Here is a 19,658-nt window from a genome sequence, read left to right as displayed (position 1 = left end):
CATTCTCATTTTGAGAGCACCTTTCATACAAAAATAACGCAGCACAAAGCGCTTCAAACAACAAAAACAACAGCAGCCACCCTCTCGAAGCACAAATACAAGAACTCCATTTAAAATTAAAATCAGCGACAGCAAAGAGTGAAAAGAGCTGTCTTTGTGATGGGTTGTTGGTGGGGTGGTTTTAATTAAAGCGAGGAGGAGATAGATTTTACCCCCTGCAACCCAATAAATCAGCAGAAGAGGGGTAGAGGGGATATATATCGCCCCATAACGCAGAGAATCACTCCTCTGATGGAATCAGCGAGCCTCTGTCGTCCCTACAAAAAAATAATCATCACAAAACAGACGAATATACAGCTCTGGGGAAAGTAATAAAGTGGGTTTTGATAAAGATTGCAGAAACGAGCTGCAACTAATTAAGAACATATTGGTTCCTTTGGCCCGCGCGGCGCGCGCTCAGAGGAAGGAGCGCTCCGGCAGCAGCAGCCCCGCGCGCAGCGAATTCTCACCTCTGGGTTTACCAGAAAGCCCCTCCTCGGGTAAGACCCCTCTGCCTGAGCGTCACTACAGTCCAGTCCTCTTTTCCAAACTCAAATACACACTCAGTGGCCTGCACGCCGAGGCGCGCGCACTCACACACACACACACACACACACACACACACTCAAACACACACACACACAGCCACACCGAGCCAGGCGCATTTGCAAATACTCCGCCTGTCGCTCCCAGCGCCACTTTTCTTCTGCTCAGGCGCACAAAAAGAGCCTTTGGATATATTTACAGAGTTGTTTTCTTCTTCTTCTTCCCTCCAAGTTTTGTTTTCTGAAGTTGACAAACGCGCTCCTACTTTCCAGGGTTTCCTCGCAGTGACATCTGAGGTGACAACCTTCTGCAGGCTTTCTGCTCAGAACTGGAGTTTATGGATGAATAAAAACTGCTTAATTGCACGACAAATTTCCGGCCCGTGCAACTGGATTCAAATCGACATTTAATGAGCGAAATGAGTTACTCCGTGAAATAATTCACTCCTGCGGACCAAAGGATTTCAAGGTAAGCACTCACCAATCATGACCGCGCATTGCAGCAGATTAATCTATTCATCTTGAAAGCTCCTCGCGAGGGAGCGTAATTTACTTTCATTTCAACTTCAGGTTGAAAAGCCTCCCGGAGCGACTGTTGCTTTGGTGAAATTAAATGGTTTAAGTACATTTCCGCGCCTGTGGAAGATTAGATAAGAGAGAGGGAGATGGTTTAGAGAAAGGGAGACCAGGCATATTTCCACAAAGTAATTTTATGTCCATTCTTGAAGCTCCTTTTAAGTATTGAAGCCTGTTGCGCTTTTTTTCTTCTTCTTCTTTTTAATGTCAATTTTTATCCGAGACACTTAATGAGCCCCTGAGGCTTGGCGCATGCGCATTGGTGCCTGGGTACTTGAATAAAATGTTATCTTCGAGACAGGTGCAATATGCAAGTGTGGCTGTAGAGTAAGTGAAAGGCTAACTTTGTGTGTGTGTGTGTGTGTGTGTGTGTGTGTGAGAGAGAGAGAGAGAGAGAGAGGGAGGGGTGGAGGGTGGGGTAGAGATCCTCATCTGGATTTTATGACAGACCATTGGAGCAAAATTCTTGATTTCTTTTCTTCTCTTTGGCAGTGATCATTTCCGTGCAGCCTCTCCTCTTCTGAGTGAAGATGTCTCAGAGTGTGTGTGTGCCAGCAGCGTTGATAGCTCTCCTGGTGTTGACATTTTCGGTGCCCAAGGGCCAGTCCTGCCCCAGGAGCTGTAACTGCTACCAGGCCAATGAAGTCCACTGCACCTTCCGCTCTCTACTCAATATACCTCCTGGGCTGCCTGCACACACACGTCGCATTAACCTAGGGTATGAAAACCTTCAGGTTTGCAACATACCTCCACATGGATGACGTTTACCGTACATGCAGTGGCAGCTGGTGAGAATATATTCGAAGTGGGCCTGTGAGCTTTATACACAGCTCCACTACTTCCTGAACACAGTGTAGCTTCTTTATTTCCCGTCTTAGATTACTGGACAAACGGATCAATCTCACACCTGGATTAATCAGTTTGTCCAGTAATCCATGACAGGAAATAAAAGATCTTTATTGAATTGAGGATGTAGTGGAGCTGTGCAAATTAAGTCAGTTTTAATAAAAACAATCGGACATAAATGGTTGGGTAGCTGCGCTCTGTGAAAAAGCAATTGTTTCATGCCAATATTAATAACTTGAGGCATTCTAGAAAAAAACAAAATAGTATTTTGTACAAACCCAGGTTTAGAACCAAATTAGAAACAACTTGTTCTGTTAGCACATTTGTATAGACAACAGTATAGACTGTTACAGCAGTGCCCCCCTGTGGCAGAAACAATGCTTAAAACACTTTTCTTGGCTATATCTTTGTCGCCCTTGAGACATCAGAATTGAGATGCTTGTTGAATTCATTCCCGTAGCTATGTGCAAATCTCTTGTCAGTATTTAGCTGGCCGCTGCACTGACTTGGTGACTTTTCCTCAGCAGAGCGTTTTTCTCCAAGAATTCCGATCTATATTTTCTTATAGATATGTTGCTGTGAGTTTAAACACACTAACCGAACAAAATAATTGATTATTGTTAATTTCATCATTATGTATTTAATAGTTAAAAAAACACTAGGGGGCAATGCTCTATCGCCCTCTACTGGCCAGCTGTCACTGCATACATATATGTTAATTTTATATCATGTTTTCAATTCTTGTTGATAAAAGGTGTTTTATTGCTCCCATAGGTTCAACAGCATCCGCAGGCTCCATGACAAGTCTCTAGCTGGACTGAAAAAGGCGGAGCTTCTGATGCTCCACAGCAATGACCTCCATCATTTTCCAGATGGAGTGTTCAGAGACATGAAGTCACTTCAGGTGAAGTGGAAGAAGAACTCCAACACCACTCACTTTACCTCAGTTTCTTTATATAGATGCTACACAATCTGCTACAGGAGATGGAAAAATCCGATCACAATGGTTGTGACAGTCAGTCACTGCCAATCAAGAAATAAACAAAGAGGCAAACAAAATGCTGAATAGACAGGGCAGTTAGCGGAACGATGCATGGACATCATTTTGTTACTGAACATGACAAGTGACTCTAAAGATGTCTTCAGTTCATGTTTCAAAGCTCTTCTATCAGATCTGAGGTTTGAGGACCTTTATTGGAAGTGTTCTGAGTTGTCCATTCCTAAACCAACCACCAGTGCTCATCTGAAGGGCAGACGGTGGACTCTGACTGTTCATCGGGAATATAAATTAGTGTTTCTGCAGATATTCAACTACTGACTCCACAGAGATTGAAGTTTTTCCAAGAAACAAAATGAGAATAGTCAGCAAAATTCACTTTCATCCCTCTGCAGCCTTTAGATGGGGTGGATCACACATGGGCCTCTGTTTTATTTCAAAACCTCTGCCGTAGTGAATCCAGCTTTCACACCCTCGGTGTGTGTAGTGCTTGTAGTTAACAGTATACAGATTATTTTAACCTCAAGAGACAAATATGCTAACATTAAAGCAAACAGGGATTATTAAAATATGTGTTTTTTGAAAGGTTTTTTTGTTGCAATTTAAGAAGAACATTACAGTAATGGGCAGTCAGACACATTTATTAATTATAGCTTGATTTGTAAAGTTATGCAATTAATACAACAGTCAACAGGACATTGCTCATTTTTTCCAAGCATATTTTTGTCATTTCTGTATAAGTAACGTATTATTTATGTCCTCAACTCCACTCACCGTTCAGTGACAGGAAACATACTGGACATCTTAGCAGCAACCTCAGGGCAGAATTAGCAGCCCACGGGGAAGCGATATTTCTCAACAAGCAATTGCTCCCCTCATCTTTCATGCAGATGCTGATATATTTGCCACTTTGTGATAATCGAATCCATATTTCCATGAGCTGACATCTTCACACGCAAGATCCGTCAGTTGTTGGAGCTCCGCCAGCTAAGTAGCCTGCTGCAGGGCAGATTTATCTTAAGCCTTACAGAAACAAAATTCCACAACCTGATTTTCATGGTGCACCCTCTTAAGTTTTCGGTGGGTTCTTCTACACATGACTGGAATAGCAATCGATTCCTTCGAGTCTTCTGTTGGGGATAAAAGGCTAAATTTCATATTTGGAAAGCTGTCGACCCCCTGTGCTACAGTATCCTTTTAGTTTTCACTGCTTTGGTCCAGCTCACATCATGAATATATTGTGTGGTTATTGGCTGCAGGCTATTATTCCAATTTTGACATGTAAAGTGGTGAGTTGCCAGAAAAAAAAGTCCTCATACTCTTTTAAATTTACACCGTATGCTGTCAGTCATTTCTGCTTAGAAGGAATTTTCATTCCACTCCCCGCCCTCATTCCAGCCCTCCACACATTATTTGTTATATATTTAATCTACAAGCATGTGGTGTCCAGTGGCAGACTTATGATTGCGGCACAGACTTGGTTTTTAATCAGCAGTGATGTCGGTTCTTGTAATCCTTCATTTTTTTTTTTTTTCTGCTCACTTTATTTCCTCCACCCCCACAGATACTAAAGCTAAGCTATAACAAGCTGAGAGAGATCTCTTCATCTCTGACCTTCACTGGCCTGACCTCACTGCTGCGCCTGTACTTGGATCACAACCTCCTTCAATATATCCACCCCCGGGCCTTCCTCCAGCTGCCCAGCCTCAGGCTGCTGCGTCTGCAGGGGAACAGGCTGCATCAGCTGCACCCTCACACTTTGTGCACACTGTCCCTCCTGAATACGTATTACTTCTCTACACTCAGGTGAGCTTTTTCAATCAAAATTAATAGTCCGTGTTGAGAAAAGGGTTTGGTTTAAAAGTGATCACATTTGTTCCTGATTAAGGTTTCAGCCTTTTTAAATAAGTTGACCCGATTTAACAAAAAATTACTTGAAAATGGCTGAAATATGAATAAAAGCAAATTATTTTGGATATCACTGAAATGAAATGGCGGATCTGGTAATATTTTGCACATGATTGACTCTTCAAAGAATGTAATAGCCTTGTTGAAGAGGGAACTTTTCCTTACTGATTGGTATTTAGACGAACAGATGTTGTTCCTTAAAGCCACAGCGGTGTCAATTCGTCTTTGTCTTGTCCTACAAGTTGGAGTATAAACAGATACAACGTGAATCTTGCTAGGAAAGACTTGATTAAAATACTTGAGTTGATGATTGAGTTTTCTGTATTTGACATGGAAACTTTCACTCTCTCCTGAGTGTCTTTGATTCAACCTCTGTACTCTCACCTGACCTCTTCATATAAATCTTGCCTTTCTCTCCTCCAGACACTTGGACCTTTCCAATAACAGCCTCACCACTCTACCCCAAGACACTTTAGCAGCAGCGCCTCTGCTCGAGTCGCTCGTGCTGCACGCTAACCCGTGGAGCTGCGACTGTCGAATGAACTGGCTTCTCGATTGGAGTCTTGCTCATCCAGGTGACGAAAACATTTGACAAATAGTTCATTCACTCTTGTGTTTCCTACAGACACGTGTATTTTTATAACTTCAATTATTGATTGCAGTTCAGACAGTGAAGCAGGCACGTTGTAGCCGCAGGTTGCATTAGGTCCTGGAGGTCCAGGTGATCGAAATAAACAAGCAAACAGGAGCAAAATAACAGGACACTTATTTTTGTGTATATAGATCTACAAAGCATATGCACTATGTTTGACCATTACACCAGGGTTCTCTTGATTCCTGCAGGCTTCATTGTTTCCTTCCATTTCCTCAATATTTTGCAATATGTGTTGTGGATGCTATTGAGATGTCAAAGAAGGCTGGACCGTGAAATGTGCCTCATTGATATGCCAGACTTAACCTGGCATGACTAATCTGTGATGACAGCACTGATGTGTGGCAGCTAAAATATAGGCTAATGATTATTGTGTTATAATGAAGTCATGCACATTTTTGATTTATGAGTAGATGAATTAGCCATTCCTAATTAGTGAGAGATATAAAGTGTAATGAATTCCTAAAATGAGGTAGCATGGCTAATTAATGACTTAATATGGACTTTTATTTACAGATAGCTAAAGTGTGTCCTAAGATATTTGCATGGCTGCCAAGAGGTTGTTGTTAGTGGACATGTTAGAAATGGTCAAACAACCGTTCATGACATGTCTGTCTCTCTTTCAAACAGGGTTACTGAAGTGTCCTGGTGGCCCTCAGTGTCCCCTCTGTGCTTCACCCAGCTCACTTCAAGACAAAGGCTTGCTTGAGCCGACCTCCCTTCTGTGCACCTCACCCAGTAATATCCTGCGAGGAAAAGAGACCCTTGTAGAGACAGACCTCAGCGAAATCCAATCAAGTGAGACTTTCCGAGAGCCTTTAGGAAGTGCCACCCTGGGTCTCTCTGACGAACATGGGAACAGTGTTGATTTGAGTTGCAACATCACTCAGTCTTCCAGCTCTCAGGATATTGTGCCCCCTCCAGATCTCTCCCAGCCCTCTGTGCTTCCTCTTCCCTTAGCCCTGTCTCTCTCTCTGGAGTGCCCCATGGAGAGACAGAGCTATGAAAAACTCTGGAGGATTCTGGCTTATTACAGTGAGACTGCAGTTCGTCTCGAGAGGGAGATCATGCTGAGCAAAGCTCCAGGGTTGGCTTACCGCTACAAGCAGACAACGGAGACGGATGGATATTATCACACCGGAGTCAAAGCTTCTGTAAAAGCCAGACCGCACTGGTTATTACAGCCCGCCATTAGCATTCAGCTGAACAGAGCACAGTCAAATGCACATAAGGTTTACCTCATATACTCAACAAGGGTTTCCACTCACCCTGACCCAGCCACTGAGCTATCAACACCCTCTCCTGCTTCTCATCCATGGGTATTGATTTTAACTAACCACACGACCACAGCAGTCACGGCTATAGCGAACACCAAGGTGGAGCTCTATTGCCCTCTTCTCAGTTCTGGCAACGCTCAAGTACAGTGGATACTTCCAGATGGATCCAGGCTTACTTCCCCCTCCAGCAGCCTGGGTGGCAGGCTTCAGGCCTCAGCCTCCAGTTTACTTCTGAAAAAAGTACTGCTTTCCGATGCCGGGATTTACTACTGTGTTGCCTTTGCCGCGAGGGACGTAGATGTTCTTCCACTGCGCCTGGCAGTGGAAGAGTCCTCTGTCCCACCTTCAGGAGAACAAGTGGGACCTCCTGTCATGGGAACTGCTGGGGAACCTGTAAAACTGTCCTGCAAGGCGTCTGGCTCCCCAGAACCTTATTTGAGTTGGATTTTGCCAGATGGAAATGTGATACGGCGGGGATTAGCTGTGTCAGGTGGACTCTCAATAGACCTGAATGGAAGTCTGGTTCTGTCTCGCCCCTCGCTGAGGGATGCAGGCCATTACCGTTGCACAGCGGTCAACCGGTATGGGAGTGACTCTATGTCAATGCAGCTGATATTAACTTCAGGACATATTCCAACTCTTAGGTCTTCGTTTCCCACAGGGCCACAGTCAGCTGCTGGCAGGTCAACAAAAATTCGAGCCCCTTTAGTTCATGACTTGGATGAAGCATCAGGGGATGGAGAACAAGTAGAGGAGAACTCTTTTGTAGGAAATAGAAAACACCCAGTATCGCTTCAGCCAAGCCAAAACAGACGTTTTCCGGTTGGAAAACCACGAAGACGTGGTCCTGTGAGAGGAAGCCCCACAAGAGGAGGTGGACGACCCGTTTCAGCAACTGACCAGAGAAGAAACCGTTTTGAAAACAGGCAAAGGATAGACCCGCAGAAATGGGCAGACCTATTGGCGAAGATTCGCCAAAAGACTAATTACAGCCAACCCATCACTACTACAGCACCCACAGTTGAACCGGTTCGAGGAAGTAAAGACAAAGCTACAAAAGCCCATGATGAAGATTATGATATAGATGATGACAGAAGTCAGGGAGTAAGTGTTGGAGCAGAAAGTGAAGGATCGTCTGTGGATGAGGCCGTTCTGCAAGAGGAAGGGCTGCAGCCAGTTCAACCAGTTCATGCACAGACACAGCCAACAACAGAGCCAATCACAGACAGCGAGGCAGATGCAGGCATAGAGGAAAGTAAAGAGAAGTCAACAGAAATTCAAGTAGACACGGAAAATGACACTGAGACCCCTACAGAGACAGAGGTAACAGACCTGCGAACAGAGGCTCCAACAAATTCAGTGACACAGAAAAAAACAGTCACATCTATTCCACAGTCAGGAGCAAATGAAATTGAATCTCCTGAAGAAGAGGCACAAACCGCAAACCCTAACTCACCCAGTAGCAGGACTCAAAATCCTCAACAGGGACTTCCAAATTTGGTTCCAAACTCCCGACCTCAAAGTCCATGGAACTCACGCAGGAAGATTGGACAGCGAAGACGAATCATCAACAGGCCCAGGGGTCGACCTTTGGCCCCACCTCAACCGCCCTCTGACCCTGTGAACCCAAGGTCACAAGCTGTGACACCTGACACTACAACAAGTCAACTGAATATGTTGTTGCCGGTGTCAACGGCCACGTCTCCAGATATTTTGTTGACATCCAGTGACCATAGTAGGACTTCTCTAAATGGAGTAGCTCTAAATCCTGAATCTTCCTCTGTCCTTAACGCTCTTCATTTCTCTACTTTAGAATCATCCTCGCCAGCTTCCTCCCCCTCTCCTACAAAGACAGACACAGTGACTCACTCAGGAAAGACATCCAACACTGAAGAGTCAACACATTTCAACACATCAGCACCCACTCACTCCCATGATGTAATCTCCAAAACACATGTGCCAGACACACATCCTGGGACATTTACACATGGTATACAGACACACACAGAAACACAAACAGCCTCAGGCAAACATGTTAATAGACCCCAAGACAAACTCAGTGGAGACCAAAAAAGGAATTTCTCGGATGTGCCACATGAGTCCCACTCCTCAACCGCTCATCCTGTCATTGATTTCCCATCATCCACCTCTTCTTCAAAAGCAGTTACAACTTCTCCAAGGTATACTGACAGCACCAGAAGTACAGGTACAAATGGTGAGAACATACATCTCAAAACGACTTCTGTTATTCTCATCACTTCCAATTCCACAGTGTTTACTGCACCTAGCTTCATTATTCCAACGTCCAGCTCAACTAGACATACTACAACTCCCGTTACTACAACCACTCACAAAACCACCACCTCTATTCCTACATCTACTATTCCCACCACTACGACTACTGCTACTACAACAAATCCTACCACAACAACAACAACTACTACTACTATGACTACTACGACTACAACTGAACCCTCTACCACCACTCATACTCTTAGGAACGCTGCTGGTGGTAATACTACCACAAGAAAGACAACTGCATGGACCGAAATCCTGAGAATCCCCAACACTTCTTTAATTACAGCATCAACAACTACTTCGACTTCTATTTCAGACAAAACCCTTTCAGCTACTACAACCAAAGCTAAGCCTAGTACAGTCAGTACAACAACAACAACAACAACAACAGCAAATACCAAAGCATTGTCCTCAGAGAGGGTGGGAACTGGCCTCGCTGACCCCAAAGAAAATACAGATCCTGGGGTTCCAAGCCACAGTCGACCCTCAACTGACTGGAAAAACCCCGGAGCTAACTCCATACCAGATTCACACCGCAGCAGGTCTCACTGGTCGTCATCCTCGTCACTCTCTGTCACTCCTGTGGTGAGTCCAGAAGGATTACTGTTATATCCCTATTTTGCCATTTGGATTGAGATTTCTGCAATACATCTGAAAACAATCTGATGTGTATAGCCTGATATTGAAACATTAAAACTGAGGGATGTTATGACAGTCCAATTTAATGAGGATTTCAGAATGTCAGTGATCTGAGAAAAGATGAAAAACACATGGAGCACAATCAGCAAAGCCCAACCCCATGGTAACTCAAATAATCAATTGCTAATTTATTTCTAAAGCTCTTTGAGGAAATCTCTATGGGCCAAACCCTCGGGTTTGTCACGAGTGATTAATTGTCGTTAGAAGATGGCAGTGGGTTATTCAATTTGAAGTTTAATTTCTTAATTATGATGTTTAAGTAGAAAAAGAAATGCAGTCAATTCAAAACTTCTGAGAAAAAGTCTGGCTGATGAATTGACTAAATTAGTGGTAAACAAAAGATGGTTTTCAGCTTCTCATGAAAGGTTTTCATACAGATGTATTGTGGTATTAACGCTTATCCCCATTACCACATGCTGTTTGATTCTTTGATAATTTCATGTAATGTGGACTTTGTTTGCTTGTTTCTGTAGAATGTTTACAAAATTGTGAGTTTGGTTCTGTTGGTGTTTGACTTTTTCACTATTTGTTGCAACTATGCTGCCAATAAATTATTGCAAATCCATGGCTCCCATGGCATTTAGCTGAAAATTGAAAAGAACAATGAGACACACAATTCTGTAGGTCTGCAATTCAATAAATATGTCCAATCTCAAACATCTGTTTGACATCTTTGACATAGGCTGCTGTTGCAAGATCGAGACCAAAGATTGCAGACCCCCACATCAGGACGGTGTCATTTCCAGCGGAGGGTACAGCCAGGTTATCCTGTGAAGCTCAGGGGGAGCCAAAACCTTCCATCACATGGACCAAGGTTGCAACAGGTAAACACAATGTGACACTATTTTTCAACATGCACATACGTTCTATATGAAACATCTATAACCAGATTTGTGTATAATTCTGTACCATTTACAGTGCTTTACTTGGCATTACATCTATATGTCAGATCCATCCAGGGAATCGACAACTCTGACTCACTGAAACCAATATTTCTAATCACTAAATCATCTGTTTAAATTTGTGCCACAAGTGCAATTGTATCTACAGTATATAAAAAAAAAAAAAAAAAATGAAAGAAAGAAGGTTATTTATCAGTCATACCAGTCTACATTTGTGTGTATTTTCAACTTCACTGTGAAAATCTACAGTGTTTTTTAAGGACAGTGGATAAAGGTTTGTATTTATATTCAGAAGTTAACAACTCTCAAAGAAATTAAGTTTAATGTGTACATTGAGCGAATGAAAGAGCGCAATTGCTGTTGAGAGGGGGAAAAAAAAAAGATTTTCTCCCGATATTACACACTGGCAGGCACACAATAGGCTTTTCTCTGGCTTACCATGTGGGAAAGACATTGTAAGCAAGTAATGGAATATTTTGCGAGCTGCATCGGTGACTTGACTTCACGCTGTGCCACTCAGAGAGTCCCTGTTCCTGCTTTTTTTTCTCTGTTGCGTACTCACTTTCCAACTTTCTTTTCCAATTTGTTTCTGTTTGCCTCACTTACTGCTGCTCTCCTCCCTCCGCCTTGCTGCCTGGCTCCCTGTCTTCCTCTCAGGAGCGGTGATGTCAGTCCACTCCAGGGCTCAGCGTTATGAGGTCCTGCAAAATGGCACACTTGTTATCCAGAATGTTCAGCAGCAGGACCGGGGCACATACATCTGCAGCGCACAGAGCTACCTGGGCCGTGACAGGTGAGATTCCCCAACACCAATTATGCAAGTTAATGCACTGTACAGTAAACAATTTCCACATTTTTTCTTCACTAAGCCTACAATAAGCAGTACTTTATAACCTTATGTTCTTTAATTTACAATTAAATCTACTTTTTGTTCTTGCAAACAAATATTAAGCGAATTTTATTCGACAAGTTTAACCAGCTAGGGAGCTCTTCATATGATTAAATCTGATATCTGTATTTCGAAATGTACCACAGACAATCTTGGTCAGTCTTAGACATTCATTTGAAGCGCTAATATGTTTATACATTTAGCATAAACACTGATCATCAAAAACAGCACGAGCACTGAGAGATGAAGTGATTAACACTGATTGCCTCTTTACCGTGGCATCAGTTAGTAGGTGGGATGCATTAGGCAGCAAATAAACATTTTGTCTTTTTAACTGATGAATCTTCCATCTCAAAAAGCTAAGCTGGTATTACCGGTATATTGATGCCATAGAGTGCCTTTGTTTTTCCTATAATACCCATGCATCAGCAGACCAGGCTGGTTTTGCTACAGACATCAGAATTACTGATCATAAAGCTGGTTGTTGCATTGCTGGCTGATCAGTGTCGTTTGTTTCTCTATCACAGATTGCTAACTACCCTTGAAGTTTGGACCCGCCCCCCTCGTATGAAGCTTCCCAGTTACAGAGAGTCTACCATTCATCAGGGGGGAGAGGTGCACTTCGAGTGCCAAGCGGAGGGTATCCCCACACCTCTGCTCTCATGGGTTCTGCCCGATCGTTCCGTTGTAACCTCTGAGCGCTCCACCAATCGGATCAAAATGGATACGAATGGAACCCTTCACATCTCAGTGACCTTACCGAGCGACCGAGGAGTGTACCGCTGTGTGGCATCTAACTCAGCAGGTGCTGCCAGTGCCTCCGTGCGAGTCCATGTGTCCTCGTTGCCCCCAGTGATACAGCAGCCCAGAGAGGAGCACCTGCTGTTGTCTCCAGGGAGGCCTGTTTATGCACACTGCTCTGCCCGAGGCGCCCCGCCACCAACTCTACGATGGAGAATCCCAGATGGGACCCTCGTTCGGCCATCACAGTTCCTCCATGGCAACCTTTTTGTCCTGCCCAATGGGACACTGCATATCAGGAAAATTGGGCCAAAGGACACAGGGAGATATGAGTGTTCAGCAAGTAACGCTGTTGGGGCTGATAAGAGAACAGTGAAGGTTGAAATTAAAGAGGAAGGACCAGCAAGATCCGAGGTGGCAAAAACTGTTGCAACTGAAAAGCCATCTTCTTCATGGTTATTCAATAAAGACAAAAATCTGAATGCTCCTACACGCCACACAGATCCACTCAGCTCTTCTAAATTCTCCCCACCATCTGTTCATGACAGATCTAGGACCTTCATCTCCAGCACGTCCCACTCCTCTTTTCATCCTCATCAGCCCAATTCTTCGAACTCATCTTCTAAAATCAACAAAGCCCCCACTGCATCCCCCACACTCTTTACCAACATCAAAAAAACAAATCCTTCCTCTTCTTTCCCATCCTCCCCCGTGCCAACAAACAACACCGGAGTGTCACCCAGTACAAACAACACAGGAGGGACTACGTCTTTCTCAGCAGACAGAAGAATCCCAGCTGTTTTGCATCCATGGCCTGTCTCCCCTTTCACCAAGGCCCGTATCGTCTCATCATCACCCTCCATTTCTGCTGTCCACTATGGGGGGACTTTACAGCTTCACTGCTCTGTAAATGGCAACCCTGCCCCCATCATTATCTGGAGGACACCCAGTAGGAAACTTGTGGATGTGCACTTGAGGTAAAGTTGAAACTGTTTTTTTTTTGACTGAATATCTTAGCATATGTTTTAATAGTTCGTCTGACTCAAATCTCTATCTAATCATTATGTGTTTGTGTTTTTAAAGTTTTGATCGACGAATGAAGGTGCATCCAAACGGCACTCTATCAGTCCAGTCAGTCACAGACAAGGATGCAGGAGACTACCTCTGTATTGCCCGCAACAAGGTGTCCGATGATTATCGCCTGCTTCGCGTCTCAGTGGCTACCAAGCCTGCCAAGATTGAGCCAAAACAACCACTCAATCAGATGGTGTCATTTGGTAAACCGTTAAAGGTAAGTTTGATTGAACTATATTAGTGCTGTCAATTTTAATCACGATTAATCCATTGAGGTCAGCCAATTGGGTCAAAGAAAAGAACTAGAGGATAATAGTGTTTTTTCCTGACATTGGGACTGATTTATGAGGATTAGATTCTTCATTGCAATTAATCTCAACTTTAAAAAAGTTAATTGTTGACAGTTCTCCATGAATTAATCACGATTAATTGCGATCAATGCGATTAAATTGCGATCAATACGATTAAAACTGACAGCACTAAACTGTATATATCTTTTCTATTCTCTTCTCTAAAGTCTTTTTTTTAAATTGTGTTGCAGTTAAATAGATGCCAGTTTTTGCATTTTGCTTCGTTCTTTTTTTTTTTTCAATTCTTCTCAAATATTAAAATATAACAAATAATGTAGGGAAAAAGTGTTACTTCCCTCCAGTCTCCTGCTGCTGCGATCCCCCTTAAGCTCTTTAATGCCTGTAGGGGAGGTCCACGCCAACCTTGAAAAAAAATCCACTGTTGTACATTTAATGTCACGCCAAACAAACATTGTGAAATATAGCGTAGCAGGAGGTTGGTGTAATTTAACAGTGTGTCGTCTTCCCCTCTAAAGCTGAGTTTTTAGTTTATTTAGTCCCAAGTTCTTTATTTATTCATTGTTTGATTGAAAAGTGCATCCTTTTTTTGACTCGAAAAGAAACAGAAACCCTGTCAGGTCACCCAGTCAGCTGCGATGAATCATCAACAGAGGCCTCGGGGGATAACTCTGCACACATCAATATTTAAAGACTCAATAAAAACAAAGTCAAGTGGAATGAAACTCAAGAAATAATAAACTGTATTACTCCGGGAATGTGTTGGCCCATATTTTAAATTTCATTTAAACATTTATGAGGTTTAAGTGATCTTTTCATGGACTTTTCCAAATAAATTAAGCCTAAATATAGTGCAGAGTGTATTGATGAATTTAAAAAAAATAGGAAGTTGATTGATTTCCATAGTTTTTATGACCTCAGTTCCAACTTTAAAATAAAGAAAAGACGTCTAAATGTTTGCATCTTTGAACCCCTGATTGCATGCAGGTGGACTGCCAGGCATCGGGACTGCCGGACCCAGCTGTTCGCTGGAGCTTACCAGATGGGACCATGGTGAACAGCGTGCTGCACGGGGAAGACAGAGGAGGCCGAGCACGGCGGCTAACTGTGTTTGACAATGGGACTTTACTGGTTCCAGCTGTGGGCTTGAGAGAAGAAGGGGAGTATACATGCTATGCTGAGAATCAAGGCGGTCAAGACAGCATGAAGGTAAGAAAAGCAGATTTCTTTCCCCGATCAGAAATGCTGTGGAGTTTCCTGCTTTTATTTCACTGTTTGCTCTTACACTTTTCAGCTTTTCAATATGAAAGTTTCTCATACATGTCAGTGAAAATGATTCTTTTATCAATCAATTGAAGGTCAAAGTGAAGGTCATGATGACGTCTCCACCAAGCTTCACTGACAACAGAGCCTATCATGTCCTCAAAGTACATCAGGGGACAACGGCCAAAATCTCCTGCCAGGCCACCGGAGATCCTCCCCCAACGGTGACGTGGTTTTCCCCAGCGAACCGCGTCATCCCACGGAGTTCGGGATCTGGTTATTATTCTGAGCGGGTTGTGGTCGTTTCAGGTGGAACTCTAGAGATCCGCCAGGCGCAAAGGATCGACACAGGAAACTATACATGCAGGGCAAGCAACACAGCTGGGGGGCGGAGCATGATCGTTAGCCTGGAAGTAGAGGCTCCTACCTATGGAATGAGTGCTAACAATGGGCATGGCAGCAGCGGTGGTGTTGATAGCAGGATAATAAACTCTGTACCAAACACTGCTGTTAACTCAGCTATCAGCAGCTCTAATCCTGGTCTCAGGACTGATGGTCAAAATGGATTTAACAGGCCTGTCGGTGGAATCTCGACACAAACGGGCCGCGGTATATCCAGTGCTGGGGTGAGCGGAGGAAATGTAGGCATAAGAGCAGATGATATTGGAACAACTAGAAATGGAGCTGGCATCTCAAGTACTAGTAACAGTGCGGCTAACAGTCCCAGCACAGTTCGAGGAGATGGTGTCGAACGGAATCCTGGGACCTATAATAATGAAGTCATTGCAGGGAGAGGTAGAAATGATGCAAACTCCAACACAGCCCAGGCTTGGTTAAGTGGCATTTCAAGAAATATTGGGGGCTCTAGTAGCAGTGTGTCGAGCAGCAGAGGTGGCACAAACATTAGTAGAGAAAATGGTTTTAGTGGGAGCAATAATCTCGGAGGGACTAATGAGAACATAAGAAGCAGAGGTGTTTCAATCAGCAATACGGGAAGGCAAAACGCTACCAGTACAGTTCTGGGTGCGGTGACGACAGTGAAGCTGCAGGCTGTTAAAGGTCAGACTGTTCTTTTGCCATGTCCCTCCCAAGGCTCCCCTCCACCCCGGCTGGCCTGGCTACTCCCTGGTAACGGCATGTTGCCAGCTCCCTACTATGGCAGCAGACTCACCGTGCACCGAAATGGCTCCTTGGAGTTGAGGGGTGTGAGGGGGAGTGATGCTGGGACTTTGGTTTGTGTCGTGAAAACAGAGAGAGAAGAGAGGACGATACGGGTAGAGCTGGAGGTCTCAGAGCCACAGGTGGAGGCTCGATCGCCACACTGGGGACCGAATGTGGAGAAACCTGTGCCAAGAACACCTGGTTTAGTTGAGACACCTCAGACAGGAAGTTCATCAGATTTAGCTGTGTCCCTCAGCTCAAGGCCAGTGTCGCCTATAGTGCTCCAGCCAAGAAATCCCGTCACTCAAAATCCCCTGCAGAGAGGCGTAGGTTTGCCAGCAGCTCCTCGCCAAGCAGCTCTTCCACCCTTCAAAGGCCCTAACTCAGAGCCAGCAGTCAGCGCCCGAACAGCGCCTTTGGTGAGCATCATTAATGGAGAAACCCTTCGCTTGCCTTGTCCTACTGCTCAAACCCCCGGACACAGCCAGGGCTCTCTCATTTGGACCATGCCCAGTGGCAAGGTGCTGTCCAGGGGGGAGAGTGGCGACTCAGGCCGTTACTCAGTCCAAGAAGACGGAACACTAACGGTGCAGCAGGCCTCGGTGTTCGACCGGGGCAGCTACACCTGCCGGTCCACCTCTTCCGACTCCTCCTCGCCTTCAGTCCTCACAGTTCCTGTCATTGTTATTGCCTACCCTCCACGCATCACGAAAGGCCCCGCCCCCGTGACCTACACCCGCCCTGGTGTCGCTGTGGAGTTGCCCTGTCTGACAATAGCAACACCGCGGGCAACAGTAACATGGGAAACACCAGACCTGACACAGCTGAGGGTGATGGGTCAGCCTCGGATTTATGGCAACCGCTATCTTAGTCCTCAGGGCTCCCTGGTGATACAGAACCCCAGTGGGAGAGACACAGGATTTTACAGATGCACCGCCAAAAATGTGATCGGAGTGGACACCAAGGCAACCTACCTGCACGTTATATAATGAAACACACACACACACACACATGCACACACACGCACACAAATCCAAAAGAGACTCCTCCAGTCTTTGAACTTGTGAATGACCTCTTTTTCTGTTAAGACCATGTGTCCCTCATGCCCAAAGGAACTGCAAAGCTCTGTGCAGCAGACACTGCTTCATCTCAGAAAGGACACTGCTAAACTAAAATCTGCAACGTAATTCTCATGTATATATTTCAGTGTATGACTTTGTTGTTGATACTGTGTATTTTTTCATGTCAGGAATTAAGAAGACCCCCCTTTGCCTGTTTTTATTTTCCAAAAACAGTGTTGTGCATTTTACTCTGCATGAGACAATTAACTTGTGTTAAACAAGAGGTTTTTAAAGCAGGTGGAGCCACACGCTTACCTTGACGTGCCTTGGTTTTGTGAAACCTTCTCTGAACTGATATGCATCACATGATTGTGGCATTGATGCGAATGCACATGTAATTATCAGTGATTATTTTTCAAGGCTGAATCAACAGCTGATTTTTCAGTTGCAAATGTTTCCCTGGCCTGGTCAATTTTCAATTGTTGAGAACTGTGCTTGTGTTGAACAACACAGTAGAACTTATGATTCTGAATATAAACCAAGCAATGGCTGATCCCAACAATCCAGACCGTTTGTATTTATGTGTAAAAAGCTCTAAGATTGTATCCCTTATGTGAAGGATTCTTTGATCAGTGTACTTATTTGCACGACTTCAAACTATGTTTTTTTTTAACTTAGTAATCTAAAACCTCAATAAGGGTGCTTTGTCTTTATTTACCTCTATACTAAACATTTCAACAGTTAAACTGAAGTCTGTGAATATGAAATATATAGAGAGGGTGCAATTTGTGAAGAAACCAGTGGGACATAAGTCAGATAAGTGGATTTAAAAGTATTTATTTTCAAAAAGACCCTTTTTAGAAGTCAATATAATGCTAAAGAAATGATGGCAAATTAAAATGATAAACTAAGCTACAGTGAAGTGATACATGCATACGGAGCTTTTCAATGGCTCCGCATGCATATCTATATACATGGAAGGCTTCCATCATTTATTTATTTTACCACGTTTCTGGTAGCAGGCAAGACAGTTGCAGGCCTAAAAGTATGTACATATCTGACATTCAGTTTCAAAAAGCTTGGAAAAGATTAGTCTACAAAATATATTTCAGCAAAACAAAAACCTTCCAACAGCTGTTACTGACAAGATCTTTTAATTTGAAATTCCTTTGGAAGACTGATATCAGCCAAAATTGTCCTCTGGGCATGAGACAACGCTGAGTCTGATCCGTTACTCTTGATATGTGATACGTAGTCTGCAAAGCTGATTCACTTGGATTTTGAAATACGTTCATTTGATGCATTTTGTCTGGTCTGCTGGTGGACTGGCCTAATCATCATGTGATGGATAGATAGATTAGAACAATAGATTTCAGCTCAACAAACCTCCTCTGGCAAATTGCACCCTTAATATATACATTTCTGTATCTTACTTCAGACAACAGATAACCTACCACAAAGCTGTCTGTAATTCACAGCCTGCAGACAATCTAATGTCACATCACATATTTCTGGCTTCGTGATGTGTTTATTCATAAAATAGATTTTTTTTTCATTTTTCAGACATTGCAAAATCAAAAGTATACTCTGTATAAAAATGTCATTTTGATATTGACCTAATTTATGTTTGCATTGTTATTGACATATTGGATTTTCTATTGTGGTGTTTGGTTGCAAATATCGAAAACTAATATCAGTATTTTGCAATTTGATGAGGATTTCTGCATCACAGTCTGTCCTAACATAAGCCTTTTCTCTGACTCATTTTGTGTTCCATTGTATGTTTATTCTTTGATACCATGATGAACAGCGTACCACTGACTGTATCTCACATTCTCTGCACATAAGTAAGGCACACTTTAGGTACAAAGCATTCATGTCGTCAATTCATCAAAGGGTTATTTTTTTTGGATAATAAAGATTGTATAAATGTGTTCCTGTGTGCTTTTAGAGTCTGTCTTTAGCCTATGCGACAGAGTTAGTAGTTCACATGGGTTTCCTTAAACTGCTAATGTCGTCATTATCCCTAAATTATTCGTCTTTTAAAGACTGCTGTAATAGTGTCAGTTTTGTTTTTGGAATAATGGGTGGAATAACGAATAATATTATATGTTTGATGTGTCATTAGCCAACGAAGACTGCTTGTTATATTGTTAACAGCTTCAAGTCACGAATAAAAGTGTAAAAAAAAAAAAAAAAAATCAGTGTTTGCTTCATTTAGTAGAGGTTGCTGAAGTTTGGTGGTGCAGTTAAAGAATAGATGCTTATGTGTGGACTCAAAGAGGACAGAAACAACTTCTGGGAGGGCGAGAGCCAAAGTTTTTCTTGAGAAGTATATTATGAGAGCTAAAACGTCTTATCCCTAACTCAGCTGTCAAACCAGGAAATGGGGTCTTAGCTGTCGATGAGACACATGTTGGTG

At 43.4% G+C, this 19,658-nt stretch overlaps 2 protein-coding genes across 3 annotated transcripts; both read left to right on the top strand.

Annotated features, from left to right (window-relative positions):
* The first annotated feature begins 1,690 nt into the window (after positions 1-1,690).
* LOC115402684 (matrix-remodeling-associated protein 5-like) lies at positions 1,691-9,128 on the top strand. Its single transcript, XM_030111209.1, has 7 exons — positions 1,691-1,878; positions 2,781-2,910; positions 4,568-4,809; positions 5,335-5,486; positions 6,194-8,025; positions 8,056-9,020; positions 9,113-9,128. The coding sequence occupies exons 1-7, from the start codon at positions 1,691-1,693 to the stop codon at positions 9,126-9,128; spliced, it is 3,525 nt and encodes a 1,174-aa protein (XP_029967069.1).
* A 110-nt stretch (positions 9,129-9,238) lies between these two features.
* LOC115403552 (matrix-remodeling-associated protein 5-like) lies at positions 9,239-19,409 on the top strand. Of its 2 annotated transcripts, XM_030112496.1 has the most exons (8): positions 9,239-9,723; positions 10,520-10,661; positions 11,397-11,532; positions 12,156-12,783; positions 13,204-13,346; positions 13,453-13,660; positions 14,739-14,960; positions 15,110-19,409. In XM_030112496.1, exons 1-8 carry the CDS (start codon positions 9,289-9,291, stop codon positions 17,162-17,164), a joined length of 3,969 nt encoding a protein of 1,322 aa, XP_029968356.1. In that variant the 5' UTR covers positions 9,239-9,288; the 3' UTR covers positions 17,165-19,409. The 2 variants fall into 2 exon arrangements, with proteins under 2 accessions (XP_029968356.1, XP_029968355.1); XM_030112495.1 differs by having other exon boundaries at positions 12,156-13,346.
* The last annotated feature ends 249 nt before the right edge of the window (positions 19,410-19,658 follow it).

The sequence above is a fragment of the Salarias fasciatus genome, chromosome 16, assembly GCF_902148845.1.
Source record: "Salarias fasciatus chromosome 16, fSalaFa1.1, whole genome shotgun sequence".
Taxonomy (NCBI): Eukaryota; Metazoa; Chordata; class Actinopteri; order Blenniiformes; family Blenniidae; genus Salarias; species Salarias fasciatus.
The sequence above is the reverse complement of the archived record's forward strand: the minus strand, read 5'-3'. Positions and strand labels throughout refer to the sequence as shown.

Bases quoted from the DNA above. Each gene is read 5' to 3' on its own strand.
- LOC115403552 (XM_030112495.1), top strand. From the start codon at position 9,289: ATGACTACTACGACTACAACTGAACCCTCTACCACCACTCATACTCTT. The intron at 10,662-11,396 runs GTAAACACAATG...TCTTCCTCTCAG, and splicing joins ATGGACCAAGGTTGCAACAG to GAGCGGTGATGTCAGTCCAC. The intron at 14,961-15,109 runs GTAAGAAAAGCA...AATCAATTGAAG, and splicing joins GCGGTCAAGACAGCATGAAG to GTCAAAGTGAAGGTCATGAT.
- LOC115402684 (XM_030111209.1), top strand. From the start codon at position 1,691: ATGTCTCAGAGTGTGTGTGTGCCAGCAGCGTTGATAGCTCTCCTGGTG. The intron at 1,879-2,780 runs GTATGAAAACCT...TTGCTCCCATAG, and splicing joins ACACGTCGCATTAACCTAGG to GTTCAACAGCATCCGCAGGC. The intron at 4,810-5,334 runs GTGAGCTTTTTC...TCTCTCCTCCAG, and splicing joins TATTACTTCTCTACACTCAG to ACACTTGGACCTTTCCAATA.